At 43.6% G+C, this 26,378-nt stretch overlaps 1 protein-coding gene and 1 pseudogene across 1 annotated transcript; both read right to left on the reverse strand.

The window, feature by feature from the left end:
- Positions 1–1,292: 1,292 nt before the first annotated feature.
- On the reverse strand, positions 1,293–2,176 carry LOC123057007 (uncharacterized). Its single transcript, XM_044480213.1, has 2 exons — positions 1,759–2,176; positions 1,293–1,645 (listed from the first exon to the last, which is right to left on the reverse strand). The coding sequence occupies exons 1-2, from the start codon at positions 2,174–2,176 to the stop codon at positions 1,629–1,631; spliced, it is 435 nt and encodes a 144-aa protein (XP_044336148.1). The 3' UTR covers positions 1,293–1,628.
- Positions 2,177–17,788: 15,612 nt separating this feature from the next.
- LOC123070026 (uncharacterized) lies at positions 17,789–25,746 on the reverse strand (annotated as a pseudogene).
- Between the last annotated feature and the right edge of the window lie 632 nt (positions 25,747–26,378).

Genomic DNA, 26,378 nt, shown 5'->3' on the forward strand with positions numbered 1-26,378 from the left:
GATCGCTGTACCTCCTGTACCTGCGTTGAATAAAAAAACAGTTAGATGTGACATCCTTAAAAGACATCTAGATGTGAATTAGTCATTCTGAAACTTAATTGTGTATAAGCAATAACTGACAAACTTATTTTAAGAATAAAGGGGCTTCCCCACCCTTAAGCTGTGGCCCTTAAATTCATACAACACAAGATAGGTCCTAAGGAATAAAACAAAACAAACTAGAAGGGTTCCATACAGTGTCAAGTGACCACATGAAGCATCACAGTTCTAAACCAAGAGCCTCGGCAGAAGAAGGTCAAATGATCATGGATAAAATCTACTGAGAGCCTAAGTTGCACCAAGGTACAGACCGATGACTCCCCTAGCCACCATATAATCCTGTCTCGAGGCATCATGCAAGGCTTGGCACTTCAACCGAAGCTTTGTTGATGGGTCCATCATGCCGCGGTTGGTCATGCTGTTTCCTAGCCTTTCAGATATTCATGACCTTGTATCACAATTGACTGACTCCACATATAATGAAAAAATAATACGGATGCAACATCCATATAACCGGTCACTCCTTTATGATAACAAACATGGTGAACCTATTCGGTTTGCACAACGAGCAACGGTCTAAACAGAACAGTAGTAGTCTCGTGCCCCTGTGCTAGCATTGATAAGAGCAAATTTCTTATAAAATAACATTTTCTGTCGGCCAAATGCCGATAAACCGCACTTTTGAAATCAAGTGTCAGTGAACTAAACTTCTATTGCAACTTGTTTGGAAAACGACACCTTTTAGCTCTACATTTGAATTTGCATCCAGGTTCCACCTTGGAGCGACACAACAAAATAGCACAGAAGCATCCATGCATGACCAGTTCAACAAAAAGTACCAACAAAGATTTAAAGTGTAGGCTCACTTCGTAAACAAGATGTAGCCTTTTGAAACAAGGCTTCCATGACAAAATTATTACAGTTGACAATGAGTAGTATCTAAGTGACATGGCAATTAATCTTGCACAGGGCTAATTAGCACAGGCCTTGGCTGGGACAGCTTTGCTTAACCCCAAGAAAATAAGCAAAACATATCTCTCCAAAACTCCAACCCTCCAATCCAGATAGATACAAATGGCAAACAACGTAGGCACTCCATATGTATCTACCGCGTAGTTACTGATCCTTTCTTTTACTGGCGAGTGGCGTATGTAGAACCTAGATGCAAATTCGCATGTAGAACCAAAATTTGAACTAAAACTATGACAAGTAATTTGGAACGGAGGGAGTAGCACGGAAGAATCCATGAGCAGTTCAACGAAAAGTACCAACAAAGATTTAAAGAAGTGTAGGCTCATCACTTTGTAAACAAAATGTAGGCTTTTGAAACAAGGCTTCCATGAGAAAATTATTACAGTTGATTGACATTACTTTATACAATGAGTAGTATCTAAGTGACATGGCAATCTTGCACACGGCTAATTAGCAGAGGCCTTGGCCGGGACAGCTTTGCTTAACCCCAAGAAAACAACTAAACAAGCAAAACATATCTCCCCAAAACTCCAACCCTCCAATCCAGATACATCCAAATCGCAAACAACGTAGGCAATCTCCATATATATACACCACGCAGTTACTGATCCTTTCTTTTACTCGACATTGGCATCTGCAATTAGGACGGGAGATTATAAACAAAATCACCCACACCAATGTAGATAGAAAAAATGAAGGTGGCAGATCAGTATGTGCTACAGTAGTTCAATGGGATGATGATCATACCAGAGGGGGTGATCGGGATTAGCACCGGGGTGTCCGAAGAGGCGGTGGGATTAACCTCATATACATCCGCCGTGCACGTGTACGTAGGACGTGGGCGCCTCATGTCCATGTCGGCGAGCAGGTCGAAGAGCTGCTGCTTCCTGGTGTCCATCTCCGCCATCAGCCGGGCTGTCTCGGGGTCGGGCTGTGGCTCAACTCGGACGTACACAGGCTCGCTGTCGGCGGACGATGAGTTGCGGCTGCGGGTTTGGGCGGCGGCGGCGGCGCCATTGGAGGAGGAGGAGGAGGACAGAGATCGCAGCAGAGGAAACGAGGCTGTTCGGCCGCGGTGGGCGAGCAGCGGCGAGGCGACGGCCTTGCGGACCGCCTGCGCTTGGCCGCCGATGAGCCCCCTCGCCGCGTGTCGGAGCGCGGCCATGATCGAGGCGATCGCGTTCTATGGGCGCCCACCCTAATCGTATCCAGGGCAAGGGGTAAACGTGTACGTGATCTGGCGTCTCGCTGCTTTCCCGTCCGGATTTGGACGCTTGGCCCTATTACAAGTTGGTTGCTGGCTGTCCGCCTCCGGCTCCAACACAGCTAATTTTGTATTTGCTTCTCAAAAAAAAACTAATTTTGTATTTGCTTCAGTCTATTATATGTCCAATATCTTTTTTCCAAAAAAAAAGAATATGGCCAAACTCACATTTGTATGTAGGCACATATAACACCACCTACACGCTCGTCCGGCCCACAAAATTTAGTACGCGTAGTGCCTGCATTTGTATGTAGGCATCATGATAAAATAAAAGAACCGTTTCAAAAAGAGAGGATAAATAAGCATCATGTCAGAAGTTCAGGTGTATAACTGATATGCTGAACTTTAAACTATCCATTTTTAAATACTAGTATATACATACAACCTCACTCATATATACAGATATAGTGCGCACACAGAATCAATAATTCTAAGTTATCTTGCATATATGTGCAGCATAATAATGACTTCTTAGGACAAAACTAAAATGGCATACTCCCTCCGATCCATACTAAATCAGCGACAATTAATATGGATCAGAAGGGTAGTATATTTTACAAGGGAGGGATGGCACCAATAAATTATAGAACAGGCCATCCGCCTCTGTCCTACAGCATGAAGGTGCTCATCGGATTAGCAAAGTAGCGCCGCCTTGCAGACCTCGAGCGTTCTTCATAGTGACCTTGCTTCAAAAGACCCTGCAGCATGATGGGAGCACTAGGCACATCTTCATCAAACACCCCAACATGAACATATAGGTGTTTGTCAATTGTCAGCTTCCCCAGCAAGGTCCTGCATGTCTGCACATGGACAGGGTGAAATAGTTACTAACATTTGAATATCGAATGTATAGTACAAACATGATATAATGTAGCCAACATACATACCTGAGGATTCAGTACATCCATCCGACGGATTACGTCCTCCTGATACACGACACAGCAGAGCAGAGCAACTTTTAATTCAACAATATTGACAATTATAGGTAAAATCATAACTCCATATGGAAATGCAAACATCTTTCAGTAACTGATAATATTCAGAACAACTGTCTGATGGATTTAGAAAACCTTAAATATGAGTGCTTTAAGCGGTATCATGATATGAAGTTTAGAGTTGCAACACCCATAAATAAAATCTTACTACAAGGTTACCTATTTTGAAAGTCAATACAAGCGTGCTTTCTTCATAACATTAATACGACTGACCCAGCAACTCACAAATCCAATTGCATGTATAGAACTTCCCATCACAAAATAAGCAGGTCTAAATAATAAAAATTAACACACTCACCTCCGAAATTCCTGGATATTGCATGACATATCCAATAATACGACGGCTTAAACCTTCATAGACAGTGCTATTCATGCTGCCATCGCCATTTATCCACGGTAATATTGGATGATAAATACGACTTCTGCAAACATGACAGCAAGTAGATGGCCTTTCATCATCTCCAGGACTTTCACTCTGCAAATGAGAGCTTGACTTCCTTTCAACATCAACAACTGTGACAGTGTGCCCCTCGCCAAGCTTCCTTACAGTTCCATGCAAATTAAGAGGCATCGTCGAGTGCTTCTCTTTCAGTATATTTCTGGTGTCTCCAGTTGATGCCATTTCAGAACCCGGAGCTCGCAAACAGCTGCAATGGCTGTACTCGGCGAGTGTGGTTATATGATACTTTGGCTTATGTAATGAGTCAACAATCTGCACACCATCATATGCATTGACCTGCATTGACCAAATTCAGACTCCTATATGTTAATTGATGTGGAAATAAAAAATGCAATCTTCAGAATACTTGATTTTCTACAACTTCTACACAATTTTGGTCAATTTTTTACAATCTTATCCTTCCTTAATTGCATCACTAAGTTCCTCCACCATATGCATGCCTTAGAGAGGACAAATTGAGGGTCAGATGGCATTTTATTTACCTTCTTAGTTCTTGTGGCCAACTCTAAAACAAGTATTGTGAAGCAGAGGAGTACATATTTAACAATGTTGATGCCAATTTTAAGTGTACAATACTCAATATAGAAAGAAAGGAATATCACTATCTATCTGTTGAATTTATGCAGAATTAGAGAAAAGAAAAATAAAAGAAAGAAAGTAAAACAACAGAAGTAAATTTTAATCAATCCATCGATAGACAGTGATAAATAATAAAAACAGGCACACCAATCTACTATATACATATCCACAGATCTACCTTAATGGCCAGCTGAAATCTCTCAAGCATATCAACAACCAAACTGATAGATTGCATGCCTGCATGCAGGGGATAAAACCAAATAAGTGAATCCTAGCAAAAAAAAGATGTAGCTTTATGTAAGTTCTACAAAAACTACACCAGTTTTTATTCACAAGAATAAAGAGTACCTAGTGGATGCAGTGCCTGTGACATTTCCCACAGATTAACTCCTTGTTCACCAGTTTGATGAATAATACAAAATGCATTTCTGAACAGGTCAGATGAAAGAACGATCGGTTCATTTTTATTACAACATAATGATGGTAACTGTTCGGCATATAATTTCATAGCATCCCAAGGCCATCCTCTATAAGAATTCTCCAAATGAAATGCAGACAATAAACAGCGACATGAATTCAGATCGTTTAAGTCTGGCAACATGTCACGGCTTTCTACCTGGGAATAAACATCCTTGCTGCCCATTTCCCTAGCTAAAGTAAACATAAGGCATTCTTTATGATGTAACACCTGCATGGGATTGTTTGTTTGAATCCTCTCTTGATTCAAAGCCACTTGGATACCAGGGAAACCTTTATCTCTGCGGCTATCTATATGGGGAAAAGGTTTGTGTCTCTTAGTCCTACTGCTTTCCAACTCTGTACCCTTGCGTTTGTAAGTACAGTCATCCAAATCACTGGTATCCTCGATTGAAGGACTGAAGCTGTTAGGTTCATCAGCCTCACCAACTCCTTCACTTGGCAAGGAAGGTGAAATGAGTAGCTCTCCTGACAACACAAGAGAAAAGATGTGAACAATTTCCCCGCATTGTGGATCTGGATGCAAATAAACTGTACTGTCCACAATATTCTTTTGCTGCCCTACAAACCATTTCAAAAATTCAGAAGCCTTTTTCCCTGAACCATATGGGAAGGGTGAATAAGAAGCATCAAAGAAGAATTTTCCAGAAAGGGTTACAGGTTTCATTCCATTTCCAGTAACCTGCAAAACAGGGGGTAGTATGTAGAAGTCAGAGACAGTAGTGCAGGAATGTAACCACACACATTTATACTTTGGCTTAACATAGTTCTAGCCATCCACATCAGAACCCAACATCGACATACACCATAGGCAAGCTTACATTAGTGTGTCTAAGTTGTACAAAGCTAATCTCCTAGTTTGTGATACGACCACGTTTCAGATATATATTATGTTTAATCCTATGAAAGTGCAACCTAAATGTAGAAATAGGCCTCTCACGCAAAAAGAACAATCTTCTTTTTCAACTAACAAAACTCAACATGGCATGTAAGATACTAAGATATTAAATTTTAATGATGTTATCAATATATTTGATTTTTCAGATGCAGGTCCCAGCAAGGGGAGCTACTACAGACCAAAACATACAGAGCATAGTGAAGAAATAAATAAAAGAGATTTGATAAACTGATGGATAAATTACACATACTAACCAAGAAGTTCTTCCCTCTCAGAAAGGAAAGGGCAGTAAAAATTTCACTCTCTGAATAAAGCTGAAAGGTGGCTTTTAATGCAGCTTGTGCTTCTGAACCCGATAATGAACTGAGAAGAAACACCTTCAGGAGCTCTAATGCATTGGCAATTGCCAAGGATCTTTTATTAATTTCAGCATTGTTGAGTCTAATGTTGTTTTCATGAACACTACAGGGAATTGCCACGTTTTTACTTGGATGCATTGAATTGGAACATGTACACAATTCCACATTCTCTGGAGCTATAGTGCTTCTGCTGGTTGGACATTGCATAACCTGATTATTTGAAGGTGAAAAGTCAATATTAAATAGTATATATTGGCTGAGGAGAAATATAAAATTACTGACCGGTCATACCTGCTCAGTTCGAATTTCCTCAGCGACATCATCATTCCTCCTTTCATTCTCTGGACTAATCCGATTGGTCTGGCCCATGTTTCCTAGTCGAATGAATTCAAGGATTTCATCAAGTGCATTTCTTATTTCCGGATCATCGAAATTATCCCAATTGAATTGCTCAGAATCTGAATCTGCAGAATTCTCATAACCAGAATTTGATAATTCTTTCGCTTTTGATCTCTTATACCGTATTGCAAGAATGTTGCAGATTCGATTCACAGCTGTTCTTATGTTTGTTTTAGCTCTCAAAGTTGACATCCTTTTACAACATGCAGCTGGTAGAGCTGGAAGATCAGAAATAGAGTTCCAAGCTACACGGGATATTTTTGCTCCACGTATTGTGCGGTATCTAGTGTATGCCATGAGCAATTTTCTGAAAATAATAAAAACAGATCAGGCCCCAGGCATCATGGAAAAATTCAAATCATTATTAAGTGTAACTGAATTCTGTTAATATATAAGAATATGGATGGTCAATCAAGGAATACCTGTCAGATTCGGATGTCCAAAAGAAAATTTTCTTTCCCATGCGTCTGGTGACCCCCTTGTCTTTATTTGTATGCAAGAAAGTACCAACAATGTTGTGTGTGGGAGTGCTGCCAGCTCGATGACGTTGTTCTGGTAGGCCAGTGGGTGATGGGGAGATTTTCTCTGTTATTTCTTCATCCAGAATAGACTTGACTAACCTCTGTGAGGATGATCCACTAGCTAAAACTTTTTGCTTAATAAACTTCATGGCAATCTCGTTAGCCGATCTTTTCCTTTTCTGAGAGGTTGATCTAGAATTAGATTTTTGTTGATGTTGTGTATCAGAAATGCCTGCCTGTCCATGAAGCTGTCTATTCTTGGAGGAAGCATAAAGCACCTACATCAGCAAAACAAATCCGTCCAGTGAGTGATTATTGAACAGCAACCATACAGATAGTATGCAAAACTAAAAATACTGCTCAAACAAAAAAGATTAAAACAACTCAGCCAAAAAATAATGAAAATGGGATGTTGTTCTTAATTACAAAAGAATGATGTAGGCAGACGTTATAAATAGCTCTTGTATTCTGTTATGGAAGTAACTTATTGTATTGCAAGGCCCATGGGGCAAATATATAGTACAAGACTTGAGGTGAAAGAAAGGAAATATAGCCTAATAAGGACTCCTAGACTAATTCTCTTTAACCCCCCCCCCCCCCCCCCTCCCCTTTCAAATGGAAAGCCTCTGCAATAGCATAGCATTTGAAGTGTAACACTAACGGGAGAAATGATAATCCAAAATCCACGACCAAGTCCCTCAGATCATCCAAATGAGAACCTTCACGCTAGCCCTGGCCCAGATGGGCTGGGGCCAGGCTTCTATCGCAGATTCTGGCACTCGGTTAAACACTCCGTCCTTCCCTTTTCTAATGATTTCACCAACCTGCAGGTCGATGTCGAACGCTTCAGCCAGGCTCACATGATCCTTCTGCCTAAGAATGATTCCGCCAGAAGTCCCGACGCTTTCCGCCTTATCTCTCTGCAAAACTGCCCCCCCTAAAGCTATTGCTAAGGCCATCACCAATAGGCTCAAACCCTTAACCGGTTTCATCTCTAGCGGAAATATCCCAGAAAACTTTATCTACGCCGCAGACATCCTTAGTGCCTGCCACATCAGAAAGGCCCCCACGATGATTTTCAAGCTCGACTTCTGAAAAGCTTTTTGACTCCATCTGCTGGGACTTCCTGCTGCTCATCCTCATGGCACGGGGTTTCCCATCTACATGGGTATCCTGGATCAGGACTCTCCTCATCTCCAGCAAAACTGCTATTCCTCTCAATGGTATCCCCGCCAACTGGATCTCTTGCAAGAACGGCCTTCGCCAGGGGGCCGCCACCCCCTACCTCTTTATCATTGTGAACGACCTGCTGCAGCGTATGATCCTGCAGGCTTTCAAACCAAATGATTTCTGCCACCTGATCTACCCTGACCGCGCTCCAACTGTTCTGCAATATGCTGATGACACTCTTATCATTGCTCAGGCCTCGGCCTCGGCCACCACGAATCTAAAATCCATCTTGGATGACTTCGCCTTGGCTACGGGCCTATCCATCAACTCCACAAAACAAATTTCCTTCCCATCCATACCGCACCGACGCTTGCTCAAAATACCGCACAAACATTTGGCCACGACCTTTCCCGCTTTCTCCAGATTTACCTGGGACTCCCCCTTGTCTCACACTCGCCTCCCCTCATATGCCTTCGAACAGCTAGTACAACGCTTTCTAAAGTACCTCGCCGGATGGGCCGCCTGCCTGCTCTCTCGGGGTGGCCGCCTAACCCTAATCTCCGCCACACTTGACGCTCTTGCCACTCACTTCATGTCTGTCTTCAAACTCCCTAAGAAAATTATCAAACGTTTAGACACGATTCGCTAGTCCTCCTTTTGGGCTGCCTCGAAAACCTGCTCGGGCACCAAGTGTCTTATCCCTTGGACAAATGTTGCCTTCTCCTAAAATTTGCCTTCAAACTTCTTAAAAAACTAGACTTACCTTGCGCTAGATGGTTCCTTCAACACTACTCGCTTAATTTTTCTCTTACACCCTGAAACCCCTCCTTCCTTTGGAAGATTGTTAAAAACCAGATCCAAAACCTTTTCTCAATTTCCTTTGTTTTAATAAACACTGGAACCTCCACCTACTTTTTGTTTGACTCTTGGCTCACCAACCCTAACCTTTTCTCCCACTCCACATACTCCTCCGTTTTAGTCTATGAGGTCGTGCATGATGGCCTACTTGCTACCCTGCGGAACTGCCTAACCCATGTTGCTTCTGCAGAGCTTGTTGTTCTTCTATCTTTGTTGCAGGATGTTGCTACCAGGGACGCTCCCATGACAGGTTCCTCACCCATGGCGTCCTGTTTTCCGCGAGGTGCGCCTACTCGCTACACTCCTCCGCCGACGAGGTCGACATCCATGACGACAGGATTTGGAGTTCCCAAAGCACCAATCAAGGTCAAGATTTTTGGCAGGCTTCTCTTTCGGGGTCGACTAAATACCAAGGCGAACCTGCAACACTAAACCATTGCTTCTGACTCTTCCTGCCCGAGGTGTGCCCACCATTTCAAGGATGCCTCTCACCTGGCCATCTTTAGAGGGGAGGCGGCGGCGGGTGTCGATCTGGAGGTGGCGACCTTGAGGAGGAAGACCTACAGGTGGCTGTCTATATTGGCCGAACAAGGACGAATCGACCAAATCGATCCAATCGGGAATAGATGGATGTGGACCTTCGTGCCTTCCTGGGAGAAGGGAATGAGGCAACGACAGGGATATAATCTGGAGGTTACTACGAGCTATCGCTCGGATAGGGACCAAAAAAAGGTAGATCGAGATTGGATGAGCATGAGTTGCGCTTGTGAAAGAGAAACTTATGGCTCTAATACCAAGTTACAGAAGCAACTTATTGTATTGTAAGGCCTATGGGGCAAATACATAGTATGAAAGACTTGAGGTATAAGAAAGGAAAAGGACTACTAGAACAATACTAATACGCCTTAACATATTCATATGAGGGCTCTGAGGCCGTATTAGTGTGGCAGAACAATAAGGGTAAGCCTGGAAACGTAAAGTGACAATTCAATATCCCAACAGTAATCATAATGCGGTGATGTACATAGGTGGATCGCCAGATGGGATTCACACAAGGCGGTTTACCCAGGTTCGGACCCTCATGGTGGAGGTAACACCCTACTCCTGCTTTCGTGTATAGTATATGACCAGCCTCATATGAGAGCTTGGATTTGAGTATAATAGTGAGATCGCAAGGATCGTGTAGGTAAGATAGAGTCATTGAAAGACCATAGCCATGCCTTACATATGGGGATAGGGCTAGGGTTCCTGGTTGGTTACGATCTAGCAGGATACTACTAGAACTCTGGGACGATAGTCTTTTCGTCAAGTTGGTGATACACCCCTAGTGTACGTCGTCCGCTGGGTGGGCCGAGTCCCGGCCTGCTCGTACACCCAAGGCCATGGCACCACCAGCAACCCCCGAATCCGAACTGAGCGCGCCTTCTTGGATTACATAGTGAGGTCTTGATGGACTCCTGGAACTGCTGGAAAAAAATTAGACCTAGTAGCATTCACCTGAAGGGAAGGAACAATGGGATCAGTTGGGTGTGGGCACCCAAAGGTGGGGCCAGCAACGTGCACGTACGACATGCTCGGCAGCCAAATCCTTTGCCTTGTCGTAGTTGTACCAAGGGCCGGCCCATAATGAGCCGACCGCTCTATGCAACAAAGAGCGCCCGGCCTGGTCAAGCTTGGCCAAGGCCACACAGGAAGAGTGAAGCGCCGCAAATCCTTAATGAGGCCATCACTGATGTCATGATTGGCCGGGGTCAGGTCCAGTTCAACTGTCGCCGAGGAAAAGATGGCTGAATCCATAGGCTCGGGTCATCATAGCTCAAAAGGGGACGCAAAGTGGCACGAGCCCCGGGTAGCCCATGTTCCATCACCTGGCACATTAAATGCGCGTAGACGACACAATGGGTGTATGGAGAAGAAGCAGGAAACAAAGAAGAAAAGGAGGCTTGCACTGTTGTTGTTGGCTATTGCTTTGGTGTCAGCTGTTGCATTCGTTGTTGTTGCTACTGATTGGAGAGGGGAAATTGGAGCAGGTGGTGCAGCTAGGAGCAAAAGAGGTCTAGGCTATCATGGGAAGCGAGGGCGCAGCTGCTGCGTCAAGGCGCGTGAAGGCAACTGCGGGTTGTGGTCGCATCGAGGGGGAGTCAGTGCAGCTGGGAGAAGACCATGACCTGAAGAGGACGCATGTGCCGGGCGATTATGAGATGCGCGAGGTAGAGGATACGACGACGAATGGCATTGGTTTGCTATGCACATGTGCAGCAAGTATGTCGCACCAAGCGTGTGCTTTGTTGCTTTCCCTTGGCGAAGTGATCCAAGTAGAGGATACCAGTGAGAACGAATAGCATGATAGCGAGGAGGGTACTAGTCTTTGAAAGTTGGCTCATTTTATCTATACAAATGAGGACAACACTGAAAAGGCCAAAAGGAATCACAGCGAAAAACTTCAGATAAGTTGTTTTACCAGCAACTTGGCTCTCCTCTCACGACTGCGTCGCCCCCCCCCCCCCCCCGGGGCAACCGGCCGCGCGACCTCTCTCATCCTTCCAGGCCCTCCCTCCCTCCCTCCTTCCTTCCCGCCGCCGTCGCCGGCGCCCGCGGCCGGCTTGGCCCCGAGGCTGCTGGTGGCGGCGGCCTCCCTGCCCTTCCCCTCCCGGTCGCTCTTCATAGCGGGCGGAGCTGCACCGGGGGGTGCACTTAGGCGACGGCGGTCTGGCGTGGTGGCGGGGTTCTGTGGCGCGACACAAGCGAGCAGCTGGGTGGCGGCGCCGCCGTTGGTGGCGAGGCGGCGCGGTGGCGTGATCTGGCGTCGCCCGCTCAGCCCAGATCTGGGCCCTTCGGGCCCCATCTGGGCCTGGGCGGGCCGGCAGGGATGGTCTCCGGCATGGCTCCCGAGAGGCTGGGGAGACACGACGAGCGGCTGGGTGCTGGCGACGCCGACGCCGGCCTGCTGCATCATGGCCGGCAGGGCTTAACGGGTCCGCTTCGGGCTTGGCTGGGCCAGGGGTGGCCCGGCATCCCCCGCTGCCGCGTCCGGACGGCGACCGCAACGGTGCTGGAGGCACGGGCCTCCCGCACGATGGCGGTGGAGGTGGTTCCCTCCCGCTCGGCTTCGGGGTTGCTGCTCCCGTCGTGGTGCACGTCTCTCCGGTCCTCTTTGCCTCGTGGTGGTGTTCGTAGTGAGGCGGCGTGGGTGGCGGCGCAACTGCGTTGGTGCATGGTGGTGGGCGGCGGTTTGGCGGGTAGGCTTCGTCCGGCTGGGCGGTTGGGTTTGGAGTGCGGGAGAAATCCCTGCCGGCTTCGGCCTCGATGTGGTGACACCTGCGGGTGCCACCATTCCTTCCTGGAGGGTGTTAGTGGTATCCATCCCACACCTCCCTCTGCGTGCCGGGGGAAACCCTAGGACTCGTCCGAGCAGCAGCGTCGTCGGCGTCGCACCCCTTCTTGGAGGTGCTGCTTGGTGCGCGGCGGTTCGGAGCCTCGGCCGGTGGTGGTTTGTATCTGGTGGGCGCCGCGGTGGCGGGTCATCCGTGCTTTGCCGAGCTGCCTGGTTGGCATTTGTTTCTTCTTCTTTTTCTTTTGGCTTGTTGTGCTGCTTGCCACAGCGATCTTTGTACTCGGTGTTGGTTGCTTTGGAATACAAAGCGGGGGGGACCCTTTTTCGGTAAAGGCCAAAATTGCTGCTCACAAAACTGATTCGGAGTGGGTTCTAGACTCTGGTGCTTCTAAACATGTTGCAAGTGACTTCAGGGAATCTGAGTCATATGATCAGCTCACTCCCTCTCAAAGTAACACTATGTACTGCTGACGGGACATGGTAGCCTATTAAGGGTATTTTGGGGCAATTCAATGTACACTTACTATTAAGTTATCTACAATCCTACATGTGCAAGCTTTCCCGGTCAATCTGTTGTTTATGAGTGCTTTGATTGACCAGGTGTGTTGCAGGGCAGTTGACAAAGGAATGTGCTTGATTGAGGACAGGCCGACTGGAGGAGGATTGGGACTGGAATAAGGCGTAGGGGACTCTGGTGCATGGAACGTGATGGGCTTGGTCAGATGGGCAGCCCAATGTTTGCGGCAATTGTGTAAGAAAGAGAGTGGCGATGAAACATCACTTCGGGATGGGTGTATAAGTTGTTTCCTGATGTAATGCATGGAGTAGATAAGAACAAGCTGAAATGTGATGGGTGTGAGTTTGTGAAACACACGAGGACATCTTATGTGAGTAAGGGACTTAGAAGTATATCCCCATTCATGCTTGTTCACTCGGATGTGTGGACAAGTCCTGTGGTGTCGGTTAGTGGTGGAAAGTATTTTGTAACCTTTATTACTGCCAAGCACGTATGACATGGATCTATTTGATGTGTCACAAGGATGAAACTTTCCAATGTTTCAAGACTTTCCATGGTTATGTCAAAAATCACTTGAATGTTCAGGTACAAGTGATAAGAAGTGACAATGGTACTGAGTATGTGAACAAAGTGTTTGGGCTTTCTTATCAAAGCAAGGGATTTTGCACCAAACCTCATGTTCGAACACTCCTCAAAATGGAGTGGTAGAAAGGAAGAATCGATATATTCTGGAGGTTGCTGGATCATTGATGTTTACTATGAATGTGCTGGAATTCTTGTGGAGTGAAGTTGTGATGACTGACATACCTGATCAGTCGCAGAATACTGGGTATGAAGTCACCTTTTGAGTTACTTTTGGGAAAGAATGATTTTGTCAGGGATCACAAGCCAACTGCTAAAGGTGTATTCGCAGAGGCGAGGTGATTCACAAGCCAACTGCTAAAGGTGTATTGAGGCGAGGTGATAGTGTTGCATGTCAGGGGGAGCAACTAGATCAGCCACAGAAAGAACAACAATAGGGCAGTGCTCATGTGATTTCAATCCCCTCTGATGGGATCAGGCTGAACTCGCTACAGAACAGTTAATAGATGAGAAAATTGCTTTGAGGAGAATTACTCGAACAACAGCAGGGATACCAGAGAAACGGTATGGGTTCGATGCAAATGATATTGGAAATTATGTCTCCTATGAAGCATTATCTCCTACCTACAAAGCATTTGTTGATTCGCTTCAACTGGTGTCTCCTCCAACTGATCGGAAGGCAGCAAAAGCGGATCCAAAGTGGCGAGCATCTATGATAGAGGAGCTGGAAGCATTGAGTAAGAACAAGATATGGGTACTAACATCTCTTCCAACGGGAAAGAAGACAGTCAGTTGCAAGTGGGTATACACTATGAAGGCGGAATGCAGAAGGAAAGATTGGAAGGTACAAAGCAAGGCTCGTGGCGAGGGGGTAGAGCATGACCTACGGCATTGACTATGATAAGACTTGCTCCAGTAACTATGATCTCCTGAGCAGCAAATTTCGGGTGGTCTTTACATCAACTTGATGTGAAGAATGCTTTCTTGCATGGGGCCTGCAGGAGGAGGTCAACATGAAGATCCCACCTAGCTTCTCTACTTCACAGAGTGCTGACAAGGTATGCAGGTTAAAGAAAGCTCTTTATATAGGTTTAAAAAAAGCTATTTATAGTCTGAAACAGTCTCCAAGAGCATGCTTCGACGAGTTCAAACATGTTGTATGTAATATGGGTATGGGCACTGTAATGGTGATCATACACTGTTCTACAGACATGAAAAGGGGAAAAACACTATACTTCATGTATATGTGAATGATATTATTATCATAGGGCAAAGAGGTGGCGGCTGGAAGAGTCTTTGGGTAAGGCCTTTAAAGTGAAAGATCTTGGCCGACTCAAATACTTCTTGGGGAAAGAGGTGGCCAGGTCTGAGGGATTGCGCTATCTCAAATGAAATATACTTTAGATCTCCTAAGCGATGTAGGAATGATAGGATGTCGGGCAGCATCAACTCCAATTGATCAAAACCACAAAGTGACAACTCACTCAGGAGAGCCAGTGAATAAGGAGAGATATCACAGATTAGTTGGGAAATTGTTGTACTTACATCATCCACACCCTAACATTGCCTTTGCAGTAAGTGTGCTAAGCAGATATATGTAAGGGGGTATATGCATGAACCTAAGAGTGGTCATACAGAATTCGGAGGTGCTTGAACGGAACTCCGAGAAGGGACTATTATTTTTTGAGTAACACATGCATCTCGTGGTTGATGGATATTGTGATGCGGATCAACTTCGGGATTTTGTGCCTTTGTTGGTGGGAACTTAGTATCATGCAGACGTAAGAATCCGATTGTTGTGTCTAGGTCGACTGCCGAGGCCAAATATAGAGCTATGGCTCAATGGCTAAGTGAGATGTTGTGGACCACAAATTTATTAAAAGAATTGAAGATATTGAAGACTAATTGTATGAATGTGCGGTATGATAACCAATCAGCAATCAACATATCACACAATCCAATGCAGCATGATAGAATCAAACTTGACGCTGGGATCATCCAGATTGAGCATGTGAATTCCCGGTAGCAGATTGCAGACTGCTTGACTAAAGGATTGGGAACTAAAAAATGCAATCTGGCGTGTGACAAGATGGGAATGATAGATATCTATCACCCCTCTAAAGGGAAGTGTTAGATGAGGGGCCAATGTATTGCTAAAGTGGCCCAAGCCCATTGTGACTGACCTAATAGAAGAGGAGGACGGGGCAGTGGCAAGGAGCTCGACCAGAAGGGAGAGAGAGCCTCTCCCGCACTGAACAGCCACCTGACCTGTCGACAAGGTACGCCCCTCCTGTGCTCAACACATAACGATGACACTGGGAACATACTTGAGGCTCACTGCTGAAACATTAAGCATTCCCATATTTTGGGTTGAGGTTTTATTGATTCTTTAGCAGATTTCTGTTTACCCTTTTCTTAATATACTTTGCATGTGTCTTTGTTAATTTTTTATTTGATAGGTCAAGAAAAAACATTAGTACAGAAGTTGAATAGACATGGTAAAAAAAAGAGTAATCCAAATGGAATACGAATCTCCAAATGGAATACGAATCTCCAAATGGAAATGGGCGACCTTCAAACACATACCTGCTGCACAGAGAGATTCAAATCCTTTGCAATTATACAGCAAACTTTGTGAGGAAGTATCCCCTTCTCGTTTTCATTCATGAGACGAGTTTGTAATTCCAGACGTTGTTTGGTAGTCATTACTCTTACTGAACTCCATGACCGTACATGAGAAACCTACAGGGACAGTATCATATAAGAACTTCCACAGATGAAAATCGCAAGTTCACAGCTCAGGCCTGACAGATCTCAATAATCTTGCAAAATAGCCAATGCCAACCAATATTGCTCACAGTGGGTATAATTGTTGAGCGCATAAAAAATAGTAGGATTAACTACTGGAAAAAAGTTCAACAAACAATAACATGCTTGCAGCTGAAAATATATGTACTTAAAAGATACTACAAACAATAAATAGTGAATACCAGCAGTAGTCACGAATGGTATTCAAGATACATGCAACTAGCCAACTAAGATTGCAATGGCTATATTGAGCAGCAGCACTGCAGCAGACAATCATGAGTAAAACTGAAATAGTGAATACCAGCAGTAGTCACATATGGTATTGAAGTCATAGAGAGATGGCAATAGTCGAATACCACAATTATGAAATGATAAGGATGCAAGCCAGCTCGGCCCATCCAAATACAGCATGCACATTTTACCAGAGAGGATCTTATGTGATGGAATAGTTTATGACAAGAGAATGAAATGAAGGTTAGCGTAAAAAAAAACACTGGCCAGTTTAGCCAATAAAAAAACAGAGAATAATCATATACTCCCTCTGTTCCTAAATATAAGACCTTTTAGAGATTTCACTATGGACTACATACGGATGTATATAGACAAACTTTAGAGTGTAGATTCACTCATTTTGCTCCGTATGTAGTCTATAGTGGAATCTCTAAAAGGTCATATATTTAAGAACGGAGGGAGTAGTACACAATTATGAAAACGCAAAACTACATGTCTATAAATGCATAGCCGCAAAAGATCTTCAGGAGTAAGGGGTGAGCGTAGAACACACTACCTCAGGTACACAATTACCAGGGAAGGAACTTGGCTCAGCTGAACCAGCTGTTAGATAACAGTACTTTAATGTTTCCCAGTAAGCATCGACAGATTCCTGCTTTGAGAGCACAAAATCATGCCGAAATTTTGGACGATGGTTCATACTGACGTGTGATGACTGAACAATGCTTGGTGTTGGTTCTTCAATGTAAGGCCTGAGCTCCAGCGAATATGTAGGGATATCCCCTGATCGCACATCAGAATCCTCTACATGATTGCTTACAAGTTCAATCAACTAGCAAACACAAATAAACAAATGGTCACTATTGCGCTCGCCAGTCCAGATATCATGCAAGCTGACTTGCATTAAACATGAAGAGGAATTGCTATAACAAAAGAAACATCAGCCAAATGTCAACCCAATAAACCCAGCTTTGTGATGTTAGTTTTAAGAACACACTTAAAATTTGAGATTCTCGCAATACTAATTGAAAATAGAAAAGGCAAATATTACCTTGAGCCTATTTAAAATAGTTATTAAGCGTGAGAGGCGGCCCTTGGCATGAGTGCCCATGAGCTGACTGTATACGCCGATAGGAATCTCTGAAAGTGTTTTTCCACAACACTTAGTTACAGTGCTGCTGTCAATCTTTGCTGATCCCACAACTTGTAGAAAGAGTTCAAGAGGCATTTCTTTTATAGCTGCTGTGATTGAAAACTGACATGATTGATTAAGGTTCTTGTCATGCCCTTCTTTGGCACAATCAAGATTTGGCAAACCACTAACATATTCCCATAGAAATTTATGTAATAGCTTTGCCCGAATCATCTTTGCACCTATGAATCCATTGGCATGAATAGCTTCTGATATTGGTATTTTTTTAACTTTGGCTCTGCGTTGAACCTTCAATCCATGTATGGCAAGTGTATGCTTTTGCTTCAATTTAGCAGCTGCACCTGAACGCCTTTGAGAATCAAAATTCCTTAGTCTGTTCCTAATTTGATCCATGAGTTCCGGTCACATGACCTTGACAGAAGGATTCAGTATCACATCAATGGAACGACTGCCAGTGTAGTCTGTAACAAGAGGGGCATTAACTTTGATACGCTTTAGCTGAAGCTTATTCAAAGTGCGAATCAATGTCTTCCTGTCCATTATTTTTCCACTTTCCTTTTTCTCTAACCATTTACGTAACTCCACCATCAGTACAAAATTCTTTTTCTGCACAGAGAAACAGGAAGGTGCTACATAAGATGCGGACAGATATGCAAAGGGTGTACATACACAGGGAATGAATATGATACGCGCACACGCACAGATTGCTTCTCGCAATTCTGATTATAATAAAACTACAGATTATTCTCTTGCATCTGCACCAGTATGATAGGCTGTGCGTACCTCTATGTATCCTTCATTGGAGCAATAAAATTAAACAAAACTGTTAATCCAGTTTCACTCAAATGAAGAACATGAAACAGAGAACTAAACATCACTGCAACAAAGCTGTCACACTCAAGAAAATTGGAGTGTACTGTAAGGAAACATGCCTGGGGAATATAGAACCTACAATCTGGTCATAGAACCTACAATCTGGTCCTGCAGACCATTTTTAACCTAAAAAAAGATGAAAAAATAATAGTGTGTAACTGACCCTTAAATAAGTTATTTTGGATTATTAAAATCCCCAGAAATCATGTTATCATGTATAAATATCACATATAACTCTATTTTCATCATTGTATTGCAGATTCCTTGTGTCTGTCATCAAATCTTGACATATTAGCAGCCATAAAACTGGCCCAACCATGACACATGGACATACTAGGGGCATTGCCAACACCAACAGTAAAACAGTGAAGAGGGAGGCTATAGATGACGAAAGCAGAGATGACAGAACAAGACACCTGGCGCATCCCATGTGTTCATGGCTGCAGACGTGCCACAGTTTCATGAGACTCACAACCCATAGCAAGATGAGAAAAACTAACAGTATTTGTATAGGAAATAACTTATAGGGATGTCAAATGACCCATAAAAAGTTTGTCTAACAGATTTATGTTTCAAATGATTGGTGCTGAAAGTGAATAAGCGACCGGAGTCCTGTATAGAGAGTACAAATTGCACAAAGTAACACTTACAAAGTATGTAAAGTGCTCCTATAAAGTGGAGGAATTTCTAGACAGCCTTACCCTTGCATAACAATTCTGCAAGGAGGCTGGTTCGAACCAAGGACCTCCAGGCCACAAGTGGAGAGACTCTACCACTGCGCCAGGCCCGCCCTTCAGGAAAGCGCAAATATCACCGACATTTATATAAGTGCATCAAACGCATGCATGGACAATGCAATTAGAAGTATCCGTAACAGGCACAGGCAAATCCATGATCCTATAAAGTTTATCAACCAATAGCAAACTTTCGAGTAAATATCATAAGACAAATCAAGCTCATAGAAAGTCAAGGACATATAGAAAAAGAACGATTCACAACAGATCAGTAACGATGGCAGATGGTTCATACAAAAAGATTAATTAACAAATACTCAGCAGCCAACCTTTAATATGTGAAGAATCCTTTTCTGTCTCCCATCATCAGAAGTTGACAAGGGCCAGCGACGCCTCTTGCTCTGAAAGGCAACTTCATGTAGAAGAAAAATAAAAATAGGATCACTTCAACTAAGCATAGCAGTACTCTTTTTCTTTGTAAGCAAATACAGTACTGGATAGCCCTACTCTGCTACGTATACATTTATTATATAAAGAAAGGAATAAACAGCCTGTGCAAGGGGAAAAAGGATAAAAAACAAAAGAAACAAAAGTTTATAAGTCTCTGCAACTAAACCTATATTTTCATTCCCAATAACTGTGTTGGTGAAAAAACTAAAGAGTCTAAATACGTAAAAGAAGTCACGTAAATTCACAATTGAAATTACTTTTGTTCATAACAACAACAACTAAGCCTTTAGTCCCAAACAAATTGGGGTAGGCTAGAGCTGAAACACATAAGATCTCGAAACGAACTCATGGTTCTGGCACATGGATAGCTAACTTGCACGCACCCCTGTTCATGGCTAGCTTTGGCCTCTCTTTACGGACTCCTCTCATGTCCAGTTTGGTCTACCCTGACCTCTCTTGATATTATCAGCATGCTTTAGCCGACCGTTCATACGATCATTGCATCAAATTATTGAAGAAATTATAAGAGTTAACTGCTAAAGTTACAGTTTCATAGACTCTGCAAGTCAAACCACGCATTGCCGGAACCAATAAAGGAACGACATACAGATAAATAAAACTTCAGAGATAAATCAAAACAAGTAAACAAAATGAAGCAGAGCAGTATGTTGAACAATAATAATTGGAAGAAATATTACATCTGACATGCCTATAAAAGACTTGTTTTTAGCTATCATCTGCCGTGCGCCCCCTCAACAGAATGTGCAGGGTTTCAAAATAGATCATACTACCTGATTGCATGGTTGAATTATGAAGCCATTTGGTTCTATGGGTGCTCAAAAGTCAAGGCCAAATTAAGTCAAGTTTCAGGCAGCACAAATACCACAAGCTTTTACAGCAGCATGGCAATTCCCAAAGAGGTATTGAGCACAGCTTTTACAGAAAAGTATAGGAATTCACAGGAATTAAGATTGCCGTACCTTGTTCAACTTGAGAAACTCCAACAGAAGCTTCATGGTTATTCGGGAGATGATGTACAAGTACGACTGCTTTTTCACAACAATCTTCTTCAAACAAGAGTTTGTCATCAACAAATGAATCACCCTGTGGGCTAAGAGAATCTGATTCTTTAGATGGAATAGAAAGCCACAAATCGGGGCGATGATCATGATCATCTAGCGCATCACAATTCTGCAAAGCAGCATTTGCTTTGTGCAGTGAGAAGTTTTCTGAAGTCCAAAATCGGTATTGTGTTGTTTTATCTATGACTTCACCCTGCGAAGCCAAATTGAATTTTTTAACCATTGAAGACACTCGTCTACCAAGCTCTTTTGGATTGCTGTGCTTGCCCCCAAGACGTCTGCCAAGCTGGTTGGAAGTGTAATGAGAACATGAGTTACTAATTTCAACAAATAAAGAAAACTAACAACATGAGATAAACAATATTCCTTATTACACTAGCAACTTGTGCATGGTTTGCGAGTTGCAATGGATCTTAAATAAATACACTGTAAGTCACAGAAGCTCAAATAAAAAATAATTCTCCTCAGGTTGAAAAAAAGGATGCATAGTACAGAAAACATAAATCAAATTTATATAATAACTATCTTCATGCCAGAGAATTTTGTTCCATTTTTTTTACAGATTAGAGTCAAGAATGGTAATGCAATCGCAAGAATTTCATGTCTTTATCTTATTTAAGTTGACCAGTCAATAAATTCAAACGTATTAATGCCATTGAAGCTAAAAAAAAGTAATTGTGATGCTAGAAATGAGCCAGGTACAGCCCAGAAGGAAGGATGGGATGCAAATATGCCAGTGAGACACCTGCTTACATGAAACGATATCAAAAATTCTGCCAGAAACGATTCAGACTAGAAAATTAGTTTTTCTTTCTTTTGAGTCTTTACCTCTGTGTTTCAGACACAAAACACACTTGCACACTATACAACCCACGTGTCTCAAAAGGCCGATGGCCACAGCAGTGTCATTGTGGCTCATACATAGTAAGGCTTGAGAACTATTTCTGGAATTTAAACCCTGGTGAGATGCCCAAGTCATCCCTGGCGATGGTGTTGGTGTTTGTGTTGGTGCTGGTGTGCTGTATGCTGAGCTTTTGTGGATGGAAACATGTACACAAGTGTGTCACTTCTAGAATGTTTAAAAACAATTACATCATAAACAACTGCACATGTGTATATGTAAAAACTACGCGGCTGTGTTGCATGAAGATAGTTATTGTATAAAGCAGGTGCAGAGAGCCAGAGACAAGGACACTAATGGTGCATCGACAAGGGAGTTGTGTTAGATAGGACAAGGAAGACGAGGGAGCCCTGGTGTGCTGTGGCCATCGTTAAGCCCCCAACCCTTGAAGAACAACCGCTGTGACACTATGGAGAGGAACTTGCGCTTGGATTGCTGCATGCCATGGTGAGGTCCTACTCCGACTCCAGGTACCAGTTCACGGAGTTGCCTTGGCAGCCCCTGCTCTGGCACAAGATCTGCCTGCTCCGCTCTGCTCCAGGCTAAGTAGAGCAAGCAGATGAGTTCGATGGGGTTGACTACTTCTTCATGACTATTGATGGCAATTCGTTAGCAACGATAGGCCAATAAGGAAATACTGTGGAACCTGCCTAACTTAATTACCTTACAGGCAGGTTGGTTTTTTTTATAAAAACCAGTAGAAACCATGGACAAACAGGGCTAACCTACACTACAAAGATACACAACCGTGGCAGTCCACATGACGCCTTAACCACTATGCACAATTGATGTTGCACCCTCAACCTACCGCCACACCCAGTCGTCGCTGCTGCTATAGTGTGAGACTGATCACAGCCACTGAACCTGTAGAAAAGGACCTCACATGGCAACAAGGACGACCTATGATCCGGTGGTGGCAGCTAGGACTGACAAACCACTATTTGTGCAAGGGAGATAGAAGTTGGTAAGTGTTTATTTATTTCTTCGGAAGGTATTATTTTCAGTTTTGTCGGATAGTTTTATGGAGATAAAATGGAGAGGATTAAGATTACTGCTGTCCTGCAGGTTGCTAAATTAAATAACCAGCTGCGGAAAAACCTATATCTTTTAAAACAAGTATAATATTTTCTAGCTGGTTGCAAACAGCTACGATAAGGTGAAGAATATGCATAACTGAAGTGAAGCTCTGAAAACAAGAAACATGAAGGCGCTCTTGATATTATGACTTAAGTTAGCATGCCATTTCAAAAAGAACATTACACACCACAATTGCCCTGCTGAAAGTTTCAGAGAGGTACCTCAACAAGAGTTGCACCTTTTGGCCCTTGGGCATGGATCATATCGTATATGCAGTTGTCTAATGGAAGCTCCATAAGTTGATCCGTTGCAAGGCATTTCATGCCAAGTTTGTAGTTTAAGGCTGTACTTTTTGGCTTAAACTCATCTGGACTAAATTTCTTCAGAAGGCGCAAGCAGCCAACAACCTGGAAAAAGGAATGATTTACACAGCTTGTAGGTTGCACAAAGAATGCAACTGCGTAAATGATTGAAGCTCAAACGGTGCACTGCAGACTGAATTAATGGTGTCACTACATGCCCGACAGATTTTGTTAGCCCTTTCATAGCAGTTTCAAAAGAAGCTATTGCATACGTAGTTGCAGTCCCCAAATAGGTCAGATTATTGAATGGAACTGCTACAATCCTTGAGATAACGTGTGGGCATACTACCCATGGTTTCTCTTTTTTACTTCAATGCGAGTAATTTGTCAATTTATGCTTTTCTATCGCATGGAAATCTCTAGTCTGGCCTTTCCCGTCTTTACATTAGACTGTTTTATCTGGACTCTCGGGTCTCAGTTCTGTCAACTTACACTCTGCTTCAGATTAGTATAGTGGAAAACAGAACTGTGGCCATATCATCTTTGTGAAAAAGAAAATCACCAGCGTACTGAATCATCATTATGGTACAGTAAATCAGTAACTGGCGTTTATAAAAAAAACTAGACCAACAGGGGAGGAGCCCTGCAGATTTTTAATTACAAAAGAAAAGTGTGACACCCGCGTTCGAACCCACGAATTAAATCTCGCTCACAGGGTTCAAACCTGTGCCAGCTGGGATGCACAGTTGCGCTCCAACCACTGGGCTCTTAGCCCATCCACAGTAACTAGCATTTATGAAGGATAAAAAAATTAAATTCCTGAATTATTTTTATTAATAAAGGTTATTATGTCAATTTCTTGAATTTCCATCCTCAACAAGAAGCACCATGAACCAGAAGAATTAAGCCGAAAACCGTTAGGAAATGGTATGAGATAATAACACCAAATGATCAGAGAACAAAGGGGCAAGGTCAAACATCACCTTATCGTCAACTTTGGCACTGATTTTTTCAACAAGCTGTGCATCTAAAAGCCTACACAGTACCTAAGAAAAGGTTGTCTCAGTAGAATCCAGGAGTACAGAGAACATATGCAACAAGTGATTCCACGAATACCTACATTTCTCCATGCCCTGTGCCCACGTGGCTTGCTGTAACCAAGATCCTTTTTTATATCTGAAATAGCAAGAACCTATACATGTATAGAAAATAGTTGCACAAAGTTAGACAACTGAAAGAAAGTAACACACAAGCAAAAGGAAGAGAACAGCCGACCTTTCCACTGGCTTCTTCAAGTTTGTCACATATGGCTTAATGGCTGGAAGATGATCGTGAATAGAAACATGGCTCTTGTGGTCTACACCGAGGGTCTCATCTTCTTGTAAAGCGTCTACGTTTGTAATCTCTGTTCTTTGATGCGAGTTCATATTCAATCCTTTGGCATATCTTGAGAGATACAGTAAGTTGGTACTGCCGACAAGACTTTTCCCTGAATCATCTTCGCTCTCACCCCCAATGCCATTAGACTTTACGATCGCTTGTTTTCCAGCAATTAACCCCTGCGACTGAAGGGTCTTGACAACGAAGTAGAACTTGTTTGGTTCTATGTGGAACCTCTTCGACAGAGTCCTTTGTGCGACACCAGAAGTCCTATGACAAATACAAGTTATTAACTACGCACAGCATTATCAAAGGCATTACTGTATTTTTTTTACCAATGCACATATGTATTTTTGAATAAAAAGGTACACGATATGGCCGATGCCGCAAGAAAGGGATAACAGGTAGCAATTCCCTTCCAAAAGTTGATTATTATAGTACTAGTGTGCACAAAAATGGAATGAACATAGGCAGGGTGTGAGTAAACACACTTTGACATGCCATATTGATCCCCACATGGCCTGCACATGGTGTGAGTAGGGCTTAAGCTTCCTAAACCAGTAGGAATGAGTCAATGTGGGCCTGAAACATCAAGCTCAACTTCTCCTTTGAGTAAATTACAAGAGAACCATGTGGCATGTATAATTACTTAATTAACTAACTGAGTCAATCAATATAGTATAGTAGTACAAGATTTCCAAATTCCCACCTGCTTGCTGCGACATGCTCCAGCGTCTTCCTCTGGTTGTCGCTGAGCTTGGAACTGGAGCACCGGTGGTCGTAGATCCCGAGGAAGTTGTCCCCCAAAGCCGGGCTGGCGACCAGCCGGGCGCCGCGCCGCTCGGCCGCCTCCACGTCCTTCTCCGGGGAGGGGACGAGCGCCCCCTCCTCGCCCTCCATGAGGCTGATGACGGGGAGCGCGACGAGGCGGGCGAAGAGGACGCGCCTGACGGGCAGGCCGGGCGGGAGGCCGGCCGCCCGGAACGCGCCGGAGAGCGCGGCCCAGAGGTCGGCCACCGGGAGGCCCAGGGAGAGGCGGGCGCAGACCTCCTCCACCGCCGCCGAGACGAGCGCATCCATTGCCCGCGAATCGAACGCAGAGCGGAACGGGGCCCTTAGTCGTCGGCGACGGGCGGACTAGCAGCCGGAGAGGGGGAAGGGTAGAGACTGCATTGCCTGGCGGGAGAAGGAACCGGAGTGCGCGGCCGGCGGTGGACGTGGCGACTGGCGGCGGCGGTGGCTTGCCCTTGTGAGGTTTTTTTTTTCTCCTTATTTTTGGATGAGACGGGGGTGTTGTGTTTGGTTGCTTCTTTTTTTAGGGTATTATTCCCGGCCAGACTAGGATTTGGCCCGGCCCGGCGTAGCTGAAGACATTGTTGGTTTGTTGCATCCGGAGACATTTTGGTTTGTTGCAGACGTCACTCCTACCTTTGCAGGTTGCGACAGTTGGTGCACTGCATGTACAGTGCGTCATTTATCGCAACATGAGTTTTCTTTAGATTTTTTATTTAGAAGTTTTATCTTTTTAAACCATGCGTTCAAACCAGGAATCATTTTCCGCATTGGATTCTTGTGTTGAGATCTTCGAAACTAGATCTCATATTAATAGGTTTTAATAAAAATAAAAAACAGAGAGATAATAAAATGAGTCGGAAGCATGGTTTTATTTCCTTAACACATGTCTACTTTTTTAGTATATAATATACATTTGTAGTTTACATGTGAAACATTTTATTTGATACACATTGAATTTCTTTAAACACATGATGTATATATTTATTTTAATACATGGTCTGAACACTTTTTCGAATTTATAGTCAAAAAAATTAAATGCACATTGAAGAATTTTTTAATGCCAATAATGTTCTCTCTAAAATTTTGTGACATTTTTTTAACATTGTATAAATGCACTTTTAAAAATTCCATGTACTCCCTCAATCCCATAATATAAGAGCGTTTCTGA

This window comes from Triticum aestivum, chromosome 1A (assembly GCF_018294505.1).
Source record: "Triticum aestivum cultivar Chinese Spring chromosome 1A, IWGSC CS RefSeq v2.1, whole genome shotgun sequence".
Classification (NCBI taxonomy): Eukaryota; Viridiplantae; Streptophyta; class Magnoliopsida; order Poales; family Poaceae; genus Triticum; species Triticum aestivum.

What these genes read in the sequence shown, in the direction of transcription:
- LOC123057007 (XM_044480213.1), bottom strand. Translation starts at nt 2,176, where the DNA reads ATGGCCGCGCTCCGACACGCGGCGAGGGGGCTCATCGGCGGCCAAGCG.